Genomic DNA, 23,695 nt, shown 5'->3' with positions numbered 1-23,695 from the left:
CAAAGAAGAGACCTGCCCCGGCAGGGGACCTGGACGGCCGGATATGTCGGTTGGCCAGAGCTTCCGAGACATAGGACTTGAGGGCTTCATGCTCACGACCTGACAGATTGAAAATGGCTCCCTTAGGGATGGGACCGTCGGGAATCAGGTCGATACCACAGTCCCACTCCCTATGAGGGGGCAGAGCCTTAGACAGTCGTTTGGAGAATACATCCTGAAAGTCTGACAAATACTCCGGAATGAGCACCGTATCTGTGGAGCACACAGCTATGGTAGACAGGTGATTGTGACACGATGACCCCCAATGAGTCAATTCCCGGGTGGACCAATCAAATTGGGGGTTGTGCAGTGCCAACCAGGGCATACCAAGCACCACATCAACCGACATTTTTTCCATCACCAAGAAAGACAGTTCTTCCGAGTGGAGGACCCCCACCGTGAACTGTAATCTTGGGGTCCTCCATCGTACCAAGCCTGTAGAGAGAGGGGTAGCATCAATGCTGGTAAAATGAATTGGCGTCTTCAACGCCACAAATTCCGCCATCAGAGAACGGACAAAACCCAGACTTATCAAGTTAGCGGCTGCTCCGGAATCAATAAACGCCCGCCCTGATCGGGAAAAATCCCCGAATCTAACATGACACGGTACCAAAAGTTTAGGAAGTACCTGAAGTCCTAGGCGATCCTCCCTGCAATCGCCTAGGACTCGGAGTTTTCCGCCGGTTCCGGCTGCGGGCGTTGAGACCTCAGTGGGCAGGTTATCACCCGATGTCCAGCTTTCCCGCAGTAGAGGCAGAGACGATGCAACAAACGGGTCCGGCGTCGCTCTTTGGGGTCCAGCGGGTCCACCTCCATTGGCTCGGGCGCAGAGACTGGAAAGGAGAAGGAGGGACCAGGGCCACTGACCTCCCTGACTCTACGGGTCTGCCTGTCCTGCTTCCTAGACCTGAGCCTCCTATCTGCTCTCACCGCTAGCTCCATAGCCTCCCTTAAGGACCCGGGGACGGGATGGGAAATTAACAGGTCTTTAACTGCGTCCGAGAGGCCCTGCAGAAAAACGTCCTTCAGCGCGCTATCGTTCCATGTCGTGTCCCCCGCATAGCGTCTGAAGTTGGAGCAATAATCCTCCACACACGACAACCCCTGCTGCAGCGCCAACAACCGTGAAACCGCCAACCCCGCTCGGTCCGGTTCGTCGAAGATACCCCCGAGTTCCTGAAAAAAGGAGTCCACGGACTGCAGGCAGGAGGAACCCTCGGGGATGGAGAAAGCCCATGTCTGTGCCGAGCCCCGCAGCAGGGACATTATCAGCCCGACCCTCTGAGCCTCCGACCCGGAAGAACGGGGACACATGCGAAAAAACAGGCGACACGCCTGTCGGAAAACAAAAAACTTGTTCCTCTCCCCAGAAAACACCTCGGGAAGAGGGCACTTGGGTTCGGGGCTGGTTGAGGCGTCCGACCCCTGCGACACCCCCCGCTGCTCCTGGGCCACCATGCGGGCGGATAAATCCTGGATCACAGGCACCAGGGCCTGCAGCTGGTTCGTGAGGGAACTGATCGCCTCCATGACAAAAACGGTTTTAAAGGGCCAGTTATTATGTTACGGCACTCTGCCCCCCGAGCGCCAGTTGGGGTGCCCTGATCTCCTGCACCCCACTGTCCCTGCCTACTTGCCTCGGCCCTGGCTAACCCCAGGCGGACAACTGGGCGGCAGTCCCTGCGCTGGCTAGGGACCTGGCGACTACCTGGATGGAACTACTAACAGGGGACAGAGTGCCGACAGGAGAGGCAGGTGTAACAGACCAACAAAACTGCTAGGTGAATCAAGGCTGGAGGTGTAGCTCACAGGCAAACGAAAGGAGACTGACAAGCAACTAGGACAGACTAGAATAGACCTGACTAGAGGCTAGCAGAACCAATAACTGGCAGTGAGTTCAGGTCACTGCCAGCCTTTTAACTAAAAGCCTCCGCCCAGGGGCGGAGAGTGGGAGGAACCGACTCTCCCACTGTTGCATAAGGGAGGTGGATGAGAGCGGGCGGCACCCTACGGGCGGACACGCCCACGCCGCAGCACGCTGGCTGCTCCACGCTGCTGCACGCTGGCTGCTCCACGCCGCCGGGAGATCCCTGACAGCACAGCTCCGGGACGCCGAAGCCGAGCTCGAAGCGGCGCGCGCCGGCCGCGGGACCCAGCGCCGCCCTGCATGGTAACATTACCCCCCCTCTGACGGGGGACCTCCGGGCCCCCGGAAACTCGACCAGGCTTATCTGGAAAACGACGGTGGAACCGCCGTACCAACACGGGAGCATGAACATCACATGCGGCCACCCAGGAATGATCTTCTGGTGGAAAACCCTTCCAGGCCACCAAGTATTGTAGGATTCCTCGACACCGACGAGAGTCCAGTATCTCCTGGACCTCGTATTCGACTTCATCCCGGACCAGGGTGGGCGGAGGGGGACCGGAGGTGGGTATCACCGAAGGGACAAAAGGTTTCAGCAGCGACTTATGGAATACCCTGTGAACCCTCCATGTGGCTGGCAACCCCAGCTCGTAGGCGAGTGGGTTCACCACACGTGTGATGGCAAACGGCCCCACGTAACGTGGCGCCAGCTTCAAGGACGGGACCCGCAATTTGAGATTTTTAGAGGACAGGTATACCTTCTGTCCCACCCTGTAAGGTTCAGACACAGACAGACTCTTCCCACTGCGCAACTGCATACGGGCCCCCGCTGCCTCCAAGTTTCTCTGCACCTCTTTCCATACTCCCCGAAGCGTATCTGTGGCGTCATCCGCTGCCGGACAGAGCGACGGAGTAGGGATTGCTGTAAGGAAGCGAGGATGCTGACCGTATACACTAAAAAATGGAGACACCCCAGTAGAAGAACAAAGGCGGTTGTTTAGTGCAAACTCTGCCAACGGCAGGAACTCTGCCCACTGGTAAGCCTTTTCGCTGGCAAACAACCGTAAATATTGCACTAAGTCTTGGTTCTTCCGCTCAGTCTGACCATTAGTCTGCGGGTGGAACGCTGACGAGAAGGAAAGCGACGTTCCCAGGTTTCTGCAGAAGGCACGCCAAAACTGCGACACAAACTGAACCCCGCGATCAGATACAATATTTTGGGGAACCCCATGTAGGCGAATTATTTCCTTTACAAAAATCGTGGCAAATTCTTTTGCCGAGGGTAGCTTTTTTAACGCCACAAAATGTGCCATCTTTGAGAACCGGTCGACCACCACTAAGATAGTGGTGCACTTCTGGGATTCTGGTAGGTCAGTGATGAAATCTACTGATAAGTGAGACCAGGGACTGGCAGGAACCGGTAGTGGTCTCAGAGGACCCTCCGGAGGACGCCGCCGACTCTTATTGCGAGCACAGACCGAGCAACCCCTCACAAAGTTGCGGATCTCCTGAGACATGCCTGGCCACCAGAAGTATCGGGAGCAAAGCTCCAGGGTCCCCTGGAACCCAGGATGCCCGGCGAGAGCCGACGAGTGGGACTCATCCATGACTCTAGGGCGTAGGGTCTCTGGCACAAACCATCTGCCCTCCGGCACCCCTGACGGAGCGTCCTGCTGAGCATCCTGTAGTTGAGGGACGAAGTTAGACTCTAACACTGCCACCACCACGCCGGGGGCTAAGATATTCTCGGGAGTCATGGTCCCACTGTCTGGTACCCCGAAACTCCGTGACAGGGCGTCCGCCTTCACGTTCTTCTCTCCGGGGATATATGTCACGACGAAGTTAAACCTGGCGAAGAACAACGCCCACCTGGCTTGACGAGCAGTGAGTCTTTTCGCATTGGCGAGATATACCAGATTCTTGTGATCAGTATATACGGTAATTGGGTGTCTAGCACCCTCAAGATGGTGTCGCCACTCTTCCAGAGCCCATTTGATAGCCAACAATTCACGGTTACCCACGTCGTAGTTGCGCTCTGCTGAATTGAACTTTCGCGAAAAGAACGCACATGGGCTATAGCCAGACCTCCCACTGACTTCCTGCGACAATACTGCTCCTGTCCCCACTTCCGACGCGTCTACCTCAATAAAAAAGGGTAGTCGTGCGTCCGGCTGTATTAGCACCGGGGCAGTCGTGAATGCCTTTTTTAGACGGCTAAAGGCCTCCAGGGCTGCAGGCGACCACTTACCCAAGTCAGCCCCCTTCTTAGTCAGGTCGGTCAGAGGTTGAGCAATAACTGAGTAATTTCTAATAAATTTGCGGTAGAAATTTGCAAAACCTAAGAACCGCTGGAGAGCCTTGAGGTTGTCGGGTCTGACCCATTGGGAGATTGCTGCTACTTTATCAGACTCCATCTGAATCTCTGTGGGGGAAATTACATAACCAAGGAAGGATACTTGTTTAGAGCCAAATGTACATTTCTCTAATTTGACAAAAAGTTGATACTCGCGCAAACGGGTCAGGACCAACCTCAGGTGCCACACATGTGAATCCCAGTCCGGTGAGTACACCAGGATGTCGTCCAGATAAATGACCAGAAATACCCCCAGGAAGTCGTGGAAGACTGCGTTCATAAAACCCTGAAACACAGCGGGGGCATTACAGAGTCCAAAAGGCATGACCAGACATTCAAAATGTCCTAACGGGGTGTTGAACGCTGTCTTCCATTCATCTCCCTCTTTGATGCGAATTAAATTGTAAGCCCCCCTTAAGTCCAGTTTGGAGAACCAGTGAGCCCCTACCACCTGATTCAACAAGTCAGGAATTAGGGGCAAGGAGCACTGGTTCTTCACGGTGATTTTATTCAAGGCCCGATAATCCACACAAGGCCTTAGTGTCCCGTCCTTCTTCTCTACAAAGAAGAGACCTGCCCCGGCAGGGGACCTGGACGGCCGGATATGTCGGTTGGCCAGAGCTTCCGAGACATAGGACTTGAGGGCTTCATGCTCACGACCTGACAGATTGAAAATGGCTCCCTTAGGGATGGGACCGTCGGGAATCAGGTCGATACCACAGTCCCACTCCCTATGAGGGGGCAGAGCCTTAGACAGTCGTTTGGAGAATACATCCTGAAAGTCTAACAAATACTCCGGAATGAGCACCGTATCTGCGGAGCACACAGCTATGGTAGACAGGTGATTGTGACACGATGACCCCCAATGAGTCAATTCCCGGGTGGACCAATCAAATTGGGGGTTGTGCAGTGCCAACCAGGGCATACCAAGCACCACATCAACCGACATTTTTTCCATCACCAAGAAAGACAGTTCTTCCGAGTGGAGGACCCCCACCGTGAACTGTAATCTTGGGGTCCTCCATCGTACCAAGAGAGGGGTAGCATCAATGCTGGTAAAATGAATTGGCGTCTTCAACGCCACAAATTCCGCCATCAGAGAACGGACAAAACCCAGACTTATCAAGTTAGCGGCTGCTCCGGAATCAATAAACGCCCGCCCTGATCGGGAAAAATCCCCGAATCTAACATGACACGGTACCAAAAGTTTAGGAAGTACCTGAAGTCCTAGGCGATCCTCCCTGCAATCGCCTAGGACTCGGAGTTTTCCGCCGGTTCCGGCTGCGGGCGTTGAGACCTCAGTGGGCAGGTTATCACCCGATGTCCAGCTTTCCCGCAGTAGAGGCAGAGACGATGCAACAAACGGGTCCGGCGTCGCTCTTTGGGGTCCAGCGGGTCCACCTCCATTGGCTCGGGCGCAGAGACTGGAAAGGAGAAGGAGGGACCAGGGCCACTGACCTCCCTGACTCTACGGGTCTGCCTGTCCTGCTTCCTAGACCTGAGCCTCCTATCTGCTCTCACCGCTAGCTCCATAGCCTCCCTTAAGGACCCGGGGACGGGATGGGAAATTAACAGGTCTTTAACTGCGTCCGAGAGGCCCTGCAGAAAAACGTCCTTCAGCGCGCTATCGTTCCATGTCGTGTCCCCCGCATAGCGTCTGAAGTTGGAGCAATAATCCTCCACACACGACAACCCCTGCCGCAGCGCCAACAACCGTGAAACCGCCAACCCCGCTCGGTCCGGTTCGTCGAAGATACCCCCGAGTTCCTGAAAAAAGGAGTCCACGGACTGCAGGCAGGAGGAACCCTTGGGGATGGAGAAAGCCCATGTCTGTGCCGAGCCCCGCAGCAGGGACATTATCAGCCCGACCCTCTGAGCCTCCGACCCGGAAGAACGGGGACGCATGCGAAAAAACAGGCGACACGCCTGTCGGAAAACAAAAAACTTGTTCCTCTCCCCAGAAAACACCTCGGGAAGAGGGCACTTGGGTTCGGGGCTGGTTGAGGCGTCCGACCCCTGCGACACCCCCCGCTGCTCCTGGGCCACCATGCGGGCGGATAAATCCTGGATCACAGGCACCAGGGCCTGCAGCTGGTTCGTGAGGGAACTGATCGCCTCCATGACAAAAACGGTTTTAAAGGGCCAGTTATTATGTTACGGCACTCTGCCCCCCGAGCGCCAGTTGGGGTGCCCTGATCTCCTGCACCCCACTGTCCCTGCCTACTTGCCTCGGCCCTGGCTAACCCCAGGCGGACAACTGGGCGGCAGTCCCTGCGCTGGCTAGGGACCTGGCGACTACCTGGATGGAACTACTAACAGGGGACAGAGTGCCGACAGGAGAGGCAGGTGTAACAGACCAACAAAACTGCTAGGTGAATCAAGGCTGGAGGTGTAGCTCACAGGCAAACGAAAGGAGACTGACAAGCAACTAGGACAGACTAGAATAGACCTGACTAGAGGCTAGCAGAACCAATAACTGGCAGTGAGTTCAGGTCACTGCCAGCCTTTTAACTAAAAGCCTCCGCCCAGGGGCGGAGAGTGGGAGGAACCGACTCTCCCACTGTTGCATAAGGGAGGTGGATGAGAGCGGGCGGCACCCTACGGGCGGACACGCCCACGCCGCAGCACGCTGGCTGCTCCACGCTGCTGCACGCTGGCTGCTCCACGCCGCCGGGAGATCCCTGACAGCACAGCTCCGGGACGCCGAAGCCGAGCTCGAAGCGGCGCGCGCCGGCCGCGGGACCCAGCGCCGCCCTGCATGGTAACATTAGGCCTAAGTAAAAGGAAGGTAAAAGTAAAAGGAGGCGGCAACAAAGAACGTCCCAAAGAAAAAGAAAACCAAGAAGGCAAGATGGCTGTCTGCTGAGACACTGGAAGTAGCCCAAGAAAGAAGGAAAGCAAAAGGAAACAGTGATAGGCAGAGATATGCCCAATTAAATGCACAATTCCAGAGGTTAGCCAGAAGAGATAAGGAACTATTTCTAAACAAGCAATGCATGGAAGTGGAAAAGAACATAGAATAGGAAGGACGAAAGATCTCTTTCAGAAAATTAGAAACAAACGAGGTACATTTTTAGGCAAAAATGGGCATGATCAAAAACAAAGATGGCAAGGATCTAACAGAAGCGGAAGAGATGAAGAGAAGGTGGCGAGAATATACGGAAGATCTGTATAGGAAGGATGATAATATCGAGGATAGCTATGACGGTGTGGTGAGTGAATTAGAACCAGACATCCTGAGGAGTGCGGTTGAATGGGCCTTAAGAAGCATTGCTAATAAGGCAGCAGGAGACGACGGTATCCCAGCTGAACAGTATAAAATCTTAAAAGATGATGCAGTAAAGATAATGCATGCCATATGCCAGAAAATATGGAAAACACAAGAATGGCCATCAGGTTGGAAAAAATTAACTTAAAACCCCTATACCAAAAAAGGGAAACACTAAAGAATGCTCCAACTATCACACAGTGGCCCTTATCTCACATGTCAGTAAGATAATGTTCAAGATCCTGCAAGGTAGACTCCAGCAATTTATGGAGCGAGAGTTGCCAGATGTACAAGCCGGGTTTAGAACAGGCAAAGAAACTAGAGACCAAATTGCCAATATCCACTGGATAATTGAGGCAGGCAGGGAATTTCAGAAAATCATCTATTTCTGTTTCATTGATTATTCTAAAGCCACTGACTGTGTGGATCATCATAAATTGTGGCAAGTTCTTGGTGGTATGGAGATAGTAAGTCACCTTGTATGCCTCCTGAGGAATCTGTATAACAACCAAGTAGCAACGGTAAGAACAGACCATGGAACAACAGATTGGTGTAAGATTGGGAAAGGAGTACAGCAGGGGTGTATACTCTCACCCTACCTATTCAACTTGTATGCAGAGCACATCACTGGAAGAATCATTAATAATCATAGATATGCAGATGATACAACTTTGATGGCTGAAAGCGAGGAGGAGCTGAGGAGCCTTATTACCAAGGTGAAAGAAGAAAGTGCAAAAGCTGGGTTGCAGTTAAACATAAAAAAAAAAAAAATTATGACAACCAGATTGATTGACAACTGGCAAGTAGAGGGAGAAAACGTTGAGGCAGTGACAGACTTCATATTTCTAGGCGGAAAGATTACTGCAAACAGACTGCAGTCAGGAAATCGGAAGACGTTTACTTGGGAGGAGAGCAATGACCAATCTCAATAAAATAGTTAAGAGCAGAGACATCACACTGACAACGAAGGTCCGCATAGTTAAAGCAATGGTGTTCCCCATAGTAACCTATGGATGTGAGAGCTGGACCATAAGGAAGGCTGAGCAAAGGAAAATAGACACTTTTGAACTGTGGTATTGGAGGAAAATTCTGAGAGTACCTTGGACCGCAAGAAGATCAAACCATTCCATACTCCGGGAAATAAAGCCAGACTGCTCACTGGCGGGAAGGATAGTAAAGGCAAAACTGAAGTATTTTGGCCACATCATGAGAAGGCAGGATACCTTCGAGAAGATGCTGATGTTGGGGAAAGTGGAAGGCAAAAAGAAGAGGGGTCGACCTGGACCGGACCTTGGTGGAGTTGGAGGGTGACAGCCGACAGGAAGCTCTGGCGTGGGCTGGTCCACGAGGTCACAAAGAGTCAGAGTGCCTGAACGAATAAACAACAAAAGGAAGGTGGAACTTCTGGGATCCTGGTTCTAAAAATGGAATCCTTTCCAACCCGAAACAAGTATAAGAGAATACAGACACAGAACAAAATCTTGTGCATTTCTTCCGTTATGATGGGACCCTAACTTTTTGTAAGTGGTTTGATGTCAGCTCTGCATCACTCTTATGATGTCCAAGAGTGAAAGCTTTTCATAGACACCTCAAATGTGCTGCGTTTTGTTTCAGTCGGTTATACCAGTCTTGAAATGCTGCAGATATGCTTTACTCTATGAAATACTCTGAACATAAGTGGAGATCTGTGGAGACTTGAAGTTCATTGCTGTCTTGTTGGGAATGCAGGCAGGGTTCACAAAGTATTCCTGTTTTCTGCGTGAGTGAGATAGCTGTGATAGGCAATCTCACTACATATGGAAGGACCAGCCAGCCAGAAATTTGAGAGTTGTGGACAAAACTGTTGAACGGTAAAGTCTTGTGTCCTCTGCCTCCCCCATTATAGATTAAATTAGGCCTTATGAAACAGTTCTTCAGGGCAATAGATAAAACGGCAGAGGATTTGCCTATCCCATGGCAAATTTACCCATTTTTCAGAAGCAAATATAAATGAGGGTATTTTTGTGAGTTCGCAGATCAGAGAACTGAAATGTAACACTAGATTCAATGAATGATTAACAAGCAAAGAAAAATCTGCCCAGATAGCATTCAAGAATGTGGTAAATTTCTGGAGAAAACAAGATCAAAAAACTTAGAATAGATTGTGACCAACGTGTTGAAATCATACAAAGATTTGGTATGCAACATGTTCCTTCAAGTACATTTCATGCACTCGCACCTTGACTACTTCCCGAAGACATGCAGTGACTTAGATGAACATCGTTAAAGGGGTTCTGACACTAAAAAAAAAAAAAGGTACTCACCTTGCCTGGCTAGGTCCGATCACCAGGCATGTCCCTTCCAGCCGGTGTCGTCTTCTGTAGCTTGTAGAAGCAGAGCAGAAGCGGTCAAAATGACCGCTTCCTGCTCTGCTCCGTCCGTCAGCCACTTCCGAGGTGAACGGACGGGCCGCCCACAGCAAGCACGTCACAAGCAGTGCTTACTGTGGGCGGCCCGTCCGTCCTGGCTGAACTCCGAGATTCTGGGCGTGCGCAGTGGAGACGCGGCCCGTCCTGACTCCTGTCAGAGGGCACCTCTCTATTGCGCATGCGCGCGATTGCGGAGCGGCTCGTGGAGGAAGAAGCAGAAGAACAGTGCCTGCCAGGAGATGACCCCCCGATGTCAACAACAATGGCTGGTAAAGCATAAAAACATTATTCATGTCAGTACCCCTTTAAAGATTTCACCAGGAGATGCGTGCAATTGAAGAACAGAATGAAGAATAGCAGCTGTCTGCAATGCCGGCTGATTACTGATGGAATATTCCAACGAAGAACACTGGTGCACATATAAGTAATAAGCGACTTATGCAAACATTGCATCTAACTTCACATATTTTCATGCTACTTGTGGAAGTTCCTTGTTACTCCACATCTGCCACCTTGTGATCATATGTCCTGCTTATAACTGTATGTTACTGTATTCAGGATTTACTGTTTATAAGTATATTTATAAAACATATAACATTTGTTGCATCAGTTTGAGCATTAAGACCTCATGTCCACTAGCTAAATGGAATTGCGGATTCCGCAGCAGATTTCCGCCGCGGATTCTGCGCGGATTTTGCCCATGGGGAATCATTGGTCATCCCCTTTCCATTAAATTGATTTTTGCACCTGCGGATGGCATTTTAAAAGAATTGCGTTTTTCACGCGCGGGAGAAAAAACGCGGCATGCTCCATTCTGCCTCGGATGCCGCGCGGATCGGCAACATTGCTATCACATTGATAGCAATGTGTGCGGATATCTGCATGCAAAAAAATACCATTTAAAGCAAATCCGTCGCGGAAATCCACGGCAGATTCTGCACGGATTGTATTTTTCAAGTGGTCATGAGGCCTTACTCTTCTTTGACTCTGAGGGGTGTGTTAACTGTGGGTGCCCTCCTGTGGGCAATTAGGGAAGGTTTTTAGTTCCCTCCTGGCCTGGGTTCTATGCTGGTCAATTTCAGTGCAGCGTTCTTCTGCCGTGGAGGACGTCTCTGGATCTGGTTTCTGCGGTTCTTTCAGCGGCTCTTCAGATGACTTTACAGATTTATTACTGAGCTTTATTCTTTAGAGGTTTTGGTTTACATGTATGGTGGTTTTTCCATTGTCATTTATTGGGGTTACTAAGCGACAAGCACAAGGGTGGATGCATCCTTATCAAGGCGGGCCATCCACTAGCAGGCAGTGGTTGTCACCCTCTAGCTCCCCTTACGGAAAGTTTCCCTCATGCTGCAGGGGCTTCATGGTAGTGTGGTGTGAACATTGCCAGAGAGTTTATATTTTGGTTTGCAGTTACTGCACACATGAAGCGGACATGAGAAAATTGCAATTATATCTACACTTCTTTATGCTACTGTTAACGTTATTATCTGTTAATCTGTTCCTGACAGTCAAAATTTCACACAAATTTGGAATCAGCACCCAAAACTCTGCAAGAAACACAAAAATGTTGCCAAGAAAAACTGCAAAGCATTTTCTTTGTAACACAGTCAATTAATAAATTTAATTTTACAATTTTTTTCATTTTTTAGCCCCCACAGGGCACTTGAAATTGCAATCATGCAGTATAGTGTAATACCATAGTATCACATTATACCATAATCTGATAGGCATTCTACCACGGTGATCAGCCATGGCAGCAATGGGGCCTTCTACTATGGCACCTCATGATCACATTGTGGGGAAGGGGGCAGATCGGGACCCAAGAACTTTGATCAGGGAATTTAACTGCCACTGTCAGAACTGACAGCAGCATTTAAATGGCTAACAGCTGTGATCAGCGTCCACGCTGATATCGGCTGTTGCTAGTAGGTGTCTACTGTAAGAAACAGCCGGCACCCGCATTGTATGGAGTGGGATCAGAACGCATAGAACAAAAATGTACGTTGTTTGTCATTAATGGGTTATTGCCTTAGTATAACATTTGTTAAATGTTGTGCTTTACTCTCCCAGTTATTAATCTGTAGAGATATCTGATAAAGAGGCCTCTGCGCTCCAGAAGCAAACAAATCTAATTATTCTGGTTAACCAGCAAACGTTCTACCTCTAGAATACTTCAGTCTTTTTTACATGATAGTATTTCTCAACACATAAAGACTGTCCTTAAATGGTTAGGATCCCTGTGTAGATACTATAAAAAGGAAGACTAGGTAGATGTAATGGGTGGTGATGTCACCTCTCCGCTCCAGATCTTCTCTTCCGTACTCAAGGAATATCTTCAGACTCCTAATACAGACATCCTCCAGATAATACTTTGTCCTTTCCCCCATTTTTACATCCGGACTGTTCCATCTCTGTGTTATGATCTGAGCCGGGGCACTAGTAGGAATAAATGTTGCTGTCTTTATGTCCAAGTACATGTACTCTCCCCCGTCATATCTGTACAGCTCATATCCGGCAGTGCTGCCGTCATCTCTCAGCTCACAGCCATTAAACACCTGCACAAAATGCAAACCTGCACACAGAAAAGGAACAAGTTACACAGAGTGCATGGATATGAGTAAGCCATTACATACACTGACATGCAAAAGTTCTGGGTTAACAGTATGTATATGATGATAAATTGGCATTACCTCAGGTGACAACTCAGGAATTGTCAGGGTTTGAACGTGGGAACCCCTGTGCTCCAAGTGATGTCTCTCCCTAGTGAGCTATTCAGCCTGCTGGACAGCTCCCCTGCCTAACCTTGCCCAGTTTCTTGCTACTGATTAGCTCCACCCTGCACTGATTAAACACTCTATATAAATCTGGCCCTGATTCTCCTTCATTGCGTTATTATTGAGCTCTCAGCCTGTAGTCAAGCTCCTCCAACAACTCACTTCTCCTTTTGCAATTGCTACTACCTGTGTACCGACCTCTGGCTTCCCTAACTACACTACCTGCCTGCTCCTCTGTACCATGAACTGATAGCTACCTGTGTACCAACCTCTGGCTTCCTTGACTAAGCTACCTGCCTGCTCCTCTGTACTGCAAAATGATATCCATTTGTGTACCAATCTCTGGCTTTCCCTAACCACGCAACTGATCTGCACCAGTTACAACAATGGACTCCGACCCTAATTTGGATCTTAACAGAATAATCACTCCCAAAAATGGAGTCCATTCTTGAGCTTCAAGAATTTTGTGTCACTTACCTGGGAAAGGTTGCTGACCTGCAAAGAGAGATAGATGGTTTTTAGGGACAACTTCTGGAGTTGCGCAATCCAGATTCTGATGTACGCATGCCACTGCCAGCAAAGTTCAGTGGGGATCGTCAGTGTTGCCAATACCGAGGGTTCCTTAATCACTGCCATATCTACACTTCCACATGCAACCTACTCCATTCACCAGTAACAGAAATAAGGTATTATTTATCATCAACCTTCTCACAGATGAGGCGCTTGCATGGGCCTCGCCATATGTGGAAACAAACAGTAACCTCCTCGACAATCTCAATGCCTTCACTACCATTATAGATCAAGTCTTTGATGACCCGAATCACTGTGCCACAGCCAAGGGTAGGTTACATAACTTACGACAAGGGTGACGCTTTGTTGCCGAATATACGGCAGAATTTTGTTGCTGGGTGATTGATACCACATGGAACGTAGCCACTCAGAAAAGTTAATTATGTCGAGGACTATCAGTCAGTGAAAGATGAGCTTGCCAGAGATGAGACCGCTGAAAGGAACACTAACACCTGTATAAGTTTTGAGGCATTATCTTGTGAGGCTGAACACCGTCCGGCGTGCTCACGGCAAGGCAATGGGAATTATCAGAGTAGGACGAGGAGTGATAGCGGGTGCCAGATGGATGGGACGTACCATTTCTGAAGTTCTGTGGGCATTTAATATTCCTCGACACACAGTGTCACGTGTACCAGGAATACGTCATAGGAGACATTACCACCTACCTAGTGCCTCAACTAACATATTGCTTAGCAATCCACCAGCAACTGCATAAAAGCTCCCCTAGATGTCCCCAAAGTCACATTCAGACAGGACTAGTGCACGGTGGAAACAGTAGATGGAGAAGAGCGCAATTTAGAGAAAATAGAAGAAACACTACATTTTGGATAAGTTGTAATGCATAAAAGATACTATGTATCCCACCTTTAGTGTGGTTGAAACGCTTCATCCCCAACTTCACTTCATATTTGTATAAAGCCTCGGCTCCTTTAGCGATTATGGTCTCACCCTCCCAGTACTCAGGATCAGTGTTCTTCTTCAACCACGGAGCCACAGGAACGGCTCTCCCAGTATTACTGCTGTATGCCCATATCTGCTGATCGTCTACATATGCAGCTTTGACAAAGATGGGCAGCCCGGACCCCGGAGCGGAGACTCCCATATAATGCAAGTACAGAGAGTGACTGTCTGAGAGAGACATAGAGACTGTTACATATCTGTGAGAGAAGTCCTAATATTCTCTATCCTCCATCTTGTCTTATAACCTGCTCTTCTTTGTTTCTCTGTCTTTCCTTACCACATATTCAGATATTATGATAGCAAACAATCACAGGAATGCAAGGCCATTTACTGAGATCTCACGAGAAACAGCTTCAATCGGCCTGAGAGAAGTCCTGCCTTTAAAGAGACGTTACTGCACTTGCTGAGTTTTCAATAACCAATGATAATAAATGAATTATAATTAATTAGGCATATTTACAAGTGAGGCGTCTTTCAGCCTTATTTCAAATGTCTGTCTAAAAACTGTGGAAATATTTCTGCTTATTAATAAAACAACTTCCCATCACACTAATAATTGTGTAAGCTTCCTCAAGCAATAACTCTTTGAATTTGGCCACCTGAAAACATACCAACTAATGAATATTGCGTCAACGCATTATACAGACTATTATGACATTGGAGGGTCTAACTGCATGTCAAATGTCCTCCTTGTGTAAGGACTGGCGGTTCCGGTCCTGTCACACATGCGGCTGCTGTGCGGCGCAGGGGGTCCCCGTTCCTCGTCACCTCTCCTGGCCGCCGGGCTCCGCCTCGCCCCCGGGTTGCCAGGGACGCAGTGGGTGTTGCCCCACGTCGCGTCCTAGGTATCTTGGCAACCAAACTTGTGTCTCCTGTCCTGCCTCCTGCAGGGCTGGGGGCAGGTTTCCCAGTGCTGCTGGGTGCACTCAGCTGCTGTCAGGCTTCCCGCCCCAATCAGCTGCTGGGGCGGGAGCTCTGACAGCATTTAAACCTGCTGGTGTCTGCAGTCCAGTGCCAGTGTTAGTTTGGATTTCCTGCTACACCAGCGTACTGCGTATTTCTGACTCCTGACTCCTGTTACTGACTCTCTGCCTTTTGACCTGACATTGCTTTTGCCTGACCCTCTTGTACCGCGCACCCTCTCGTTGCTGACCCGGATTGTCTGACTCTCCTTGTTGTTGTTTGTTCCAGTGTCTGTCTGTTAGTCCCAGTGTTCCCCTTCCTTAGTGAGTGTAGGGACCGTCGCCCAGTTGTCGCCCTGGGGCTTAGCCCAGGGGGGCAAGTAGGAAGGGACAGGGGTTGCGGGTATTTTCAGGGACCTCCAGTTTCCCGGACCCCGCATCCTGACACCTTGTTACTATGCAACATGTTTCATGTGTTATTTTCTGGGACAACTGTGTGACTTGCACCAACAATCACTGGAGGCAGGAAAGAATGTAGTTGAGATAAAAACCTCACATCCTACAATAATGATTAATCAGTCTGTGGAAGAAATCTAAAAACTTACACCAAAATCACCTGCTGGCAGCGGAAAGTTAGTACAAGTCCTATAAAGTGGCAGCAAAGAAGCGGATTTGAAGGGGTTGTCCAGAGAGGGGCAATACCCAGTCCAGCAGTGTCGGAGCTCCACTTACGACTTTGTTCCAACATCAGGTCATGTGGTATGGCCTAGCCATTGCCATCATGTAGCAGGCTTGCACCTCCCTTATTGCAGACTATAACTCACTTACTTAGAAGCGGTGTACGGATTTCTCATAAAGTAGCTACATAGTGACCCTGAAAAAAGCTGTTTGGAGCATAACACAAAAAGTTAACAATGAAAATCTTTAACCTCTTCCCGCTGTTTTTTTTTTCTTTTGATTTTGATTTTCTCCTCCCCACTTTCATAAAATCATAACTTTATTTTTCTAGCGACAACTACATGAGGGCTTGTTTTTTCGTGGGATGAGTTGTATTTCATAGTGGTACTACTTAACATACCATATAACGTATTGCAAAACGGTTAAAAAATTTAAGTGTGGCAAGATAGAAGAAAAAACAATTACATCTTTTTTTGGGGGGGGGAGAGGTTGAAATTATGGCGATTAAGGTGCAGTAAAAACAATATAACTCGTATGTTATCTAACAAAATTTATATGTTTTTTATGCAGTACTACCTAAAGAAAATAAACTACCTTTAAAAAAATATATTGTTTTCGTCTGCCATCTTTTGAATCCCCCACCCCCTCATAACTTTTTTGCTTTTCTGCTGATGCAGCTTTTGGAGGGCTCATTTTTAGCAAGTTGATCTGTAGTTTTTATTGGTGACATTTTGGAGTACATACATCTTTTTGATCACTTTTTTTTCTTAGAGACAAGGTGAAAAAAGGGCGATTCTGGCATTGCATATTTTTTTTCTGACAGCATTCAGGATGAATAATATGATACTTCAATAAATTGGAAACAGCGATACCAAATTTTTAATTATTTTCGGTTTTTGATGCAATGACAGGGGAAAGGGTTTATCTTAAACTTTTTTCATTTTTTACAGTGAATTAAAAGTCTTTATTTTAGATTTTTTTTGCTCTCATAGTAGACTTGAGCTTGTGACCGTCTGATCTCCTATACAGCATACTGCAATACTATATCGCCACAGACATAAGGTGACCAGATTTTCTCAGGGTCAAAGCGGAACATAGGGGTATGATGTCAGCTGTGGATACGCGGCTGATTTCTAGTCAAAATCCGCACCAATGGTGGAGACTTTCACAGCTTTTTTATGCAGAATTGCTGCGGAATTTACCGTGGAAATTTCGGCTGCGGACATTCTGCAGCATTTTAGTCATGTGTAATTATACCCTTTTAGCTTGATGTATGCTGCCACGTACAGCGTGTCCCCAGTAGTAATAATGTCCCTGGCTTTAGTAGTAAGAATGTCCCCTACATTGGCCCCAGTAGTAATAGAGCCCCCTGAAATAGAGTGAAAACACGGGCGTCAATGTGTGCATCCCGCAGCTGCTCCACGTCACCCTGGGTGGCAATTACCTTCATGGTGACCAGACATGCTGAAAGTGGGACAAATGGCTGTCCTGCTTGAAACTCTGCTGAAAGTGGGATCCATGGTCCCAAAGTAGGACTTTCACGCCTAAGGGTGCCCACCCACAAGCGTTTTTTTACTGCGAAATTCGCAGCGTTTTTTTTTTTCCTGCAGGGGTCTTTGGGCTATGGGACATGCAAAGCTAAAATCGCGATCACGCAAAATCGCGATATCGCGGTAAATCGCGATTTTGCGCGATCGCGATTTTTACATTACAAGTCCCATAGACCCCCTGCAGAAAAAAAAAACCTGCGAATTTCGCAGTGAAAAAAATTGCCAGTGGGTGGGAGCCCTAAATCAGGACGTCTGGTCACATTACACAGGCATGCCTTAATAGGTATACATTCAGAAGGCTGTGATGATGACAGAATGGCACCTCGTGATCTCATTATGTGGGGCTCAGTGCATTGGGTTGTGACATATAGTAGCGTAGACCCAATGCACCGAGAGCCCTGTTAGTGCATCAGGTCTGGCACTGAGAAGGGAAGAAGCCGCCTGGATCATAGACGGGCCGCCCTTCACAGCGCTCAGAAATGGCGGAGGTATATGAGCAGGGACAGCAGTAAAAACACATAGAGGAGGTTAGACAGACTGGGGGCACAGCGTTACTGAAAATAAATATTATAATTGCATTGATTACGCTTCCGTAGAGAACAATATGCTCTCTTGCACGTAATATGTGGCAAAATAGAACACGCTGTGTTCTGTTTTGCGTTCACGTATTATGCAATGCATTCATGCAAATGTGAGCGAAACAGCATAATGCCTCATGCACACAGCAGGTCTGGATTCCGGCTGCGGAATCCCACACGGAATCCGTGCCTGACCGTGGCGGTTGACCCTGCGTACCTGTTGTCTTCTTCCCGCTTCATTGTACTGAAGATGGTCTGCACGGCTCACCATCGGACATGCGCAGTACAGAATCCGCGGCTCGTCCGCAATCTCATTTGTGGACAAGCTGCCGGTCGGACGGCTCCAATTGAGGTCAATGCAAGCCATCCATGCAGGAACTGCAGGAAAATGGAGCATGCTGCGATTTTTCATCCATGAGTGGCAACCTCAATTGGTTTCTGCTCGTATGCAGGAAGAATCATTTTTCCATAGCATGCTATGGTGGGTTAGTGCCACTGAATCCGGAGGCGGACGGCAGCCCCGGAGTCCATAGCAAAAATCTGCCCATGTGCCTGAGGCCTAAGGCAATGTATTTGTTTGCCTGGGAATTACGATAATATGCGGTAAACTAATGGCCTTAAGTGGGGTTATTTCTAGTCCCCCAACAGGAGTAGAGGTGACCTGCCTAGCAATGGGGTAATGCATAAACCCGCCTGGGAACCGGCGGAATGTTGTGCTTTATATCCAGGGTGCCACCATCAACAAACACCCCTTATCCTTCTGTGGTTGTAGCCATGCTTTCAGTATTGGTGAGCAGCAAAAGAGCTGCAACTACTACTTTATCATTTCACCCCCACAGCTCGAGCGTGCCACGTATGCCAAAAAACAATGTGATTTTGAGAGTATTTAATTATGTGGGCAAACACGCAGTGTATTTTCATACATAAATACACACAGCCACAGGCGGAATATACCGGGTGTGTGCGAGCTGCACAGCTGAACGGGGGATTTTATTGAAGAAAAGAGGTGTAGAACAGGCTAATAAAACCTACCGCAGAAGTCCTTAGAACCGCATGTTCTGTACATGAGAAGGAAAGTGCTCCCCCAGCACTGAGGAAAATGTGACAATGATAAAACAGTAAGTACACAGCACTCCCCCCCCCCCCCCTCCCACCACACCACAGAGTATACGGCGGCGCCCTTTCCTACACACCACAGAGTGTACGGCAGCAGCCCGCCCGCCCTGCACACCACAGAGTATACGGCGGCACCCCGCCCGCCCTGCACACCACAGAGTATACAGGGCCCCCCCTACACACCACAGAGTATACACCCCCCCCTACACACCACAGAGTATACAAAGCCCCCCCCCCTACACACCACAGAGTATACAAAGCCCCCCCTACACACCACAGAGTATACAGGGCCCCCCTACACACCACAGAGTTTACAGCCCCCCCCCCTCTACACATCACAGAGTATGCAGCCCCCCTACACACCACAGAGTATACAGCCCCACCACACCACAGAGTATACAGCTCCCCACACCACAGAGTATACAGTCCCCCTCAGCACTACAGAGTATACAGCGCCCCCTACAGACCACAGAGTATACAGCCCCCCCCCTACACACCACAGAGTATACAGGGCTCCCCCCCCTACACACCACAGAGTATACAGGGCTCCCCCCCCCCTACACACCAGAGTATACAAGGCCCCCCCCTACACACCACAGAGTATACAGGGCTCCCCCCCCCCTACACACCAGAGTATACAGGGCCCCCCCCCTACACACCACAGAGTATACAGGGCTCCCCCCCCCCTACACACCAGAGTATACAGGGCCCCCCCTACACACCACAGAGTATACAGCCCCCCCTACACACCACAGAGTATACAGCCCCCCCCTACACACCACAGAGTATACAGCCCCCCCCCTACACACCACAGAGTATACAGCCCCCCCCTACACACCACAGAGTATACAGCCCCCCCCCCCCTACACACCCACACCACAGAGTATACAGGGCTCCCCCCCCCCTTACACACCACAGAGTATACAGGGCTCCCCCCCCCCTACACACCAGAGTATACAGGGCCCCCCCTACACACCACAGAGTATACAGTCCCCCCCCCCCCCCCCGCTACACACCACAGAGTATACAGGCCCCCCCTACACACCACAGAGTATACAGGGCCCCCCCCCTACACACCACAGAGTATACAGGCCCCCCCCCCCGCCTACACACCATAGAGTAGCCAGCGCGCCCCCCCCCTACACACCAAAGAGTATACGCCCCCCCCCTTCTCCCTAGGGTATATGGCATCCCCCCTTCTCCCCACACAACACAGGGTATATGGCACCCCCCCTCCCTACACGCCACAGAGTATACGGCGCCCACTCCTACACACCACAGAGTATACGGCGCCCCCCCCTACACACCACAGAGTATACGGCGCCCTCCCCCCTACACACCACAGAGTATATGGCGCCCTCCCCCCTACAAACCACAGAGTATACTGCGCCCCCCCCTACACACCAAAGAGTATATGGCATCCCCCCTATACGCCAAAGAGTATACAGCGCCCCCCCTAAATATCACAAAGTATACACCCCCCCCCCCCTCCCTGTACACCACAGGGTATACGGCACCCCCCCCTTCTCCCTACACAACACAGGGTATAAAGCACCCCCCCCCTCCTTCTCCCTACGCAACACAGGGTATATGGCACCCCCCTACACACCACAGAGTATACACCCCCCCCCTGCACACCATAAAGTATACAAGGCCCCCCCTACACACCACAGAGTATACAGGGCACCCACCCCTACACACCACAGAGTATACAGGGCCCCCACCCCTACACACCACAGAGTATACAGGACCCCCCCCCCTACACACCACAGAGTATACAGGACCCCCCCCTACACACCACAGAGTATACAGGACCCCCCCCCTACACACCACAGAGTATACAGGACCCCCCCCCCCCTACACACCACAGAGTATACAGGACCCCCCCTACACACCACAGAGCATACAGCCCCCCCCCCTCTACACACCACAGAGCATACAGCCCCCCCTCCTACACACCACAGAGCATACAGCCCCCCCTTCCTACACACCACAGAGCATACAGCCCCCCCTCCTACACACCACAGAGCATACAGCCCCCCCTCCTACACACCACAGAGCATACAGCCCCCCCCCCTCCTACACACCACAGAGCATACAGCCCCCCCCCCTCCTACACAACACAGAGTATACAGCCCCCCCTCCTACACACCACAGAGCATACAGCCCCCCCCTCCTACACACCACAGAGCATACAGCCCCCCCCCCCTCCTACACACCACAGAGCATACAGCCCCCCCCCCTCCTACACACCACAGAGCATACAGGCCCCCCCCCCTACACACCACAGAGCATACAGCCCCCCCTCCTACACACCACAGAGCATACAGCCCCCCCTCCTACACACCACAGAGCATACAGCCCCCCCCTCCCACACACCACAGAGCATACAGCCCCCCCCTCCCACACACCACAGAGCATACAGCCCCCCCCCCTCCTACACACCACAGAGCATACAGCCCCCCCCTACACACCACAGAGCATACAGCCCCCCCCCCCTCCTACACACCACAGAGCATACAGCCCCCCTCCTACACACCACAGAGCATACAGCCCCCCCCCCTCCTACACACCACAGAGCATACAGCCCCCCCCCTCCTACACACCACAGAGCATACAGCCCCCCCTCCCACACACCACAGAGCATACAGCCCCCCCCCCTCCTACACACCACAGAGCATACAGCCCCTCCCCCTCCTACACACCACAGAGCATAAGCCCCTCCCCCTCCTACACACCACAGAGCATAACCCCCCCCCTCCTACACACCACAGAGCATACAGCCCCCCCCCCTCCTACACACCACAGAGCATACAGCCCCCCCCCCCCTCCTACACACCACAGAGCATACAGCCCCCTCCCCTCCTACACACTACAGAGCATACAGGGCCCCTCCCCTACACATTACAGAGTATACAGGGCCCCTCCCCTACACGCCAAAGAGTAGGCAACACCCCCTCCCTACATGCCACAGAGTAGAAAGCACCCCCCTACACAGAGTAGACAGCGCTGCCCCCCTACAAACCAGAGTAGACAGCAACCCCCCTACACACCACAGAGTATATGGTGCCCCCCCCCCCACACATCACAGAGTATACGGCGTCCCCCCCTACACACTACAGACTATATAGCCCCCCCTACACACCACAGAGTATACAGGCCCCCCCCCCTACACACCACAGAGTATACAGGCCCCCCCACACACACACCACAGAGTATACAGGCCCCCCCCCACACACACCACAGAGTATACAGGGCCCCCCCCCCCCTACACACCACAGAGTATACAGGGCCCCCCCCTACACACCACAGAGTATACAGCCCCCCCTACACACCACAGAGTATACAGGCCCCCCCCTACACACCACAGAGTATACAGGGCCCCCCCCCTACACACCACAGAGTATACAGCCCCCCCCCCCACACAAACACACACACCACAGAGTATACAGGGCCCCCCACCCCTACACACCACAGGGTATACAGGGCCCCCCACCCCTACACACCACAGGGTATACAGGGCCCCCCACCCCTACACACCACAGGGTATACAGGGCCCCCCACCCCTACACACCACAGGGTATACAGGGCCCCCCCACCCCTACACACCACAGGGTATACAGGGCCCCCCCACCCCTACACACCACAGGGTATACAGGGCCCCCCCACCCCTACACACCACAGGGTATACAGGGCCCCCCCACCCCTACACACCACAGGGTATACAGTCCCCCCCCCCCTCCTACACACCACAGAGCATACAGCCTCCCCCCTCCTACACACCACAGAGCATACAGCCTCCCCCCTCCTACACACCACAGAGCATACAGCCTCCCCCCTCCTACACACCACAGAGCATACAGCCTCCCCCCTCCTACACACCACAGAGCATACAGCCTCCCCCCTCCTACACACCACAGAGCATACAGGGCCCCTCCCCTACACATTACAGAGTATACAGGGCCCCTCCCCCACACACCACAGAGTAGGCAACACCCCCTCCCTACACGCCAAAGAGTAGGCAACACCCCCTCCCTACACGCCAAAGAGTAGGCAACACCCCCTCCCTACATGCCACAGAGTAGAAAGCACCCCCCCTACACACAGAGTAGACAGCGCTGCCCCCCTACAAACCAGAGCAGACAGCAACCCCCCTACACACCACAGAGTATATGGTGCCCCCCCCCCCCACACACACACACACATCACAGAGTATACGGCGTCCCCCCCTACACACCACAGAGTATATAGCCCCCCCTACACACTAGAGAGTATACAGCGCCCCACCTACACACCACAGGGTATACAGCACTCCACCCTACACAACACAGGGTACATGGCACCCCTGCTTCTCCCTATACAACCCCCCCACCCTGCCTCCCTACACACCACAGAGTATACAGCACCCCCTCCCCCCCCCCCCCCCCGAGTCCCTACACACCACAGGGTGTACAGTACCCCTCTCCTACACACCACAATACACTGCCGTCAGGCTCAGGAGGATCAGGCTGACAGTGCACGTCTCCTCCATGGCCAGGCAAGACAGGAAGAGCACAGTTAGAGAGCGGCAGTTGAAAGAAGAGTGAGGTGAGAAGCAGTTGCAGTAAGAGAGGTGAGTGTTAGAGCAGTCGG

General features: G+C 51.0%; 1 protein-coding gene across 5 annotated transcripts in view; it reads right to left on the bottom strand.

The window, feature by feature from the left end:
* Positions 1–23,695, bottom strand: part of LOC136580641 (class I histocompatibility antigen, F10 alpha chain-like) — a 64,084-nt gene that overhangs the window by 36,974 nt on the left and 3,415 nt on the right. For 4 of the 5 annotated variants that reach the window (XM_066581364.1, XM_066581367.1, XM_066581369.1 and 1 more), the window contains exons 2-3: positions 14,144–14,407; positions 12,229–12,507 (exon numbers count right to left, since the gene is read on the bottom strand). In XM_066581364.1, the coding sequence (XP_066437461.1) occupies positions 12,229–12,507; positions 14,144–14,407 (543 nt within the window). Of the gene's footprint in view, positions 1–12,228; positions 12,508–14,143; positions 14,408–23,536; positions 23,596–23,695 lie in introns of those variants that run through there. The other variant, XM_066581365.1, reaches the window with a different exon arrangement.

The sequence above is a fragment of the Eleutherodactylus coqui genome, chromosome 10 (genome assembly GCF_035609145.1).
Source record: "Eleutherodactylus coqui strain aEleCoq1 chromosome 10, aEleCoq1.hap1, whole genome shotgun sequence".
NCBI classification, from domain to species: Eukaryota; Metazoa; Chordata; class Amphibia; order Anura; family Eleutherodactylidae; genus Eleutherodactylus; species Eleutherodactylus coqui.
The sequence above is the reverse complement of the archived record's forward strand: the minus strand, read 5'-3'. Positions and strand labels throughout refer to the sequence as shown.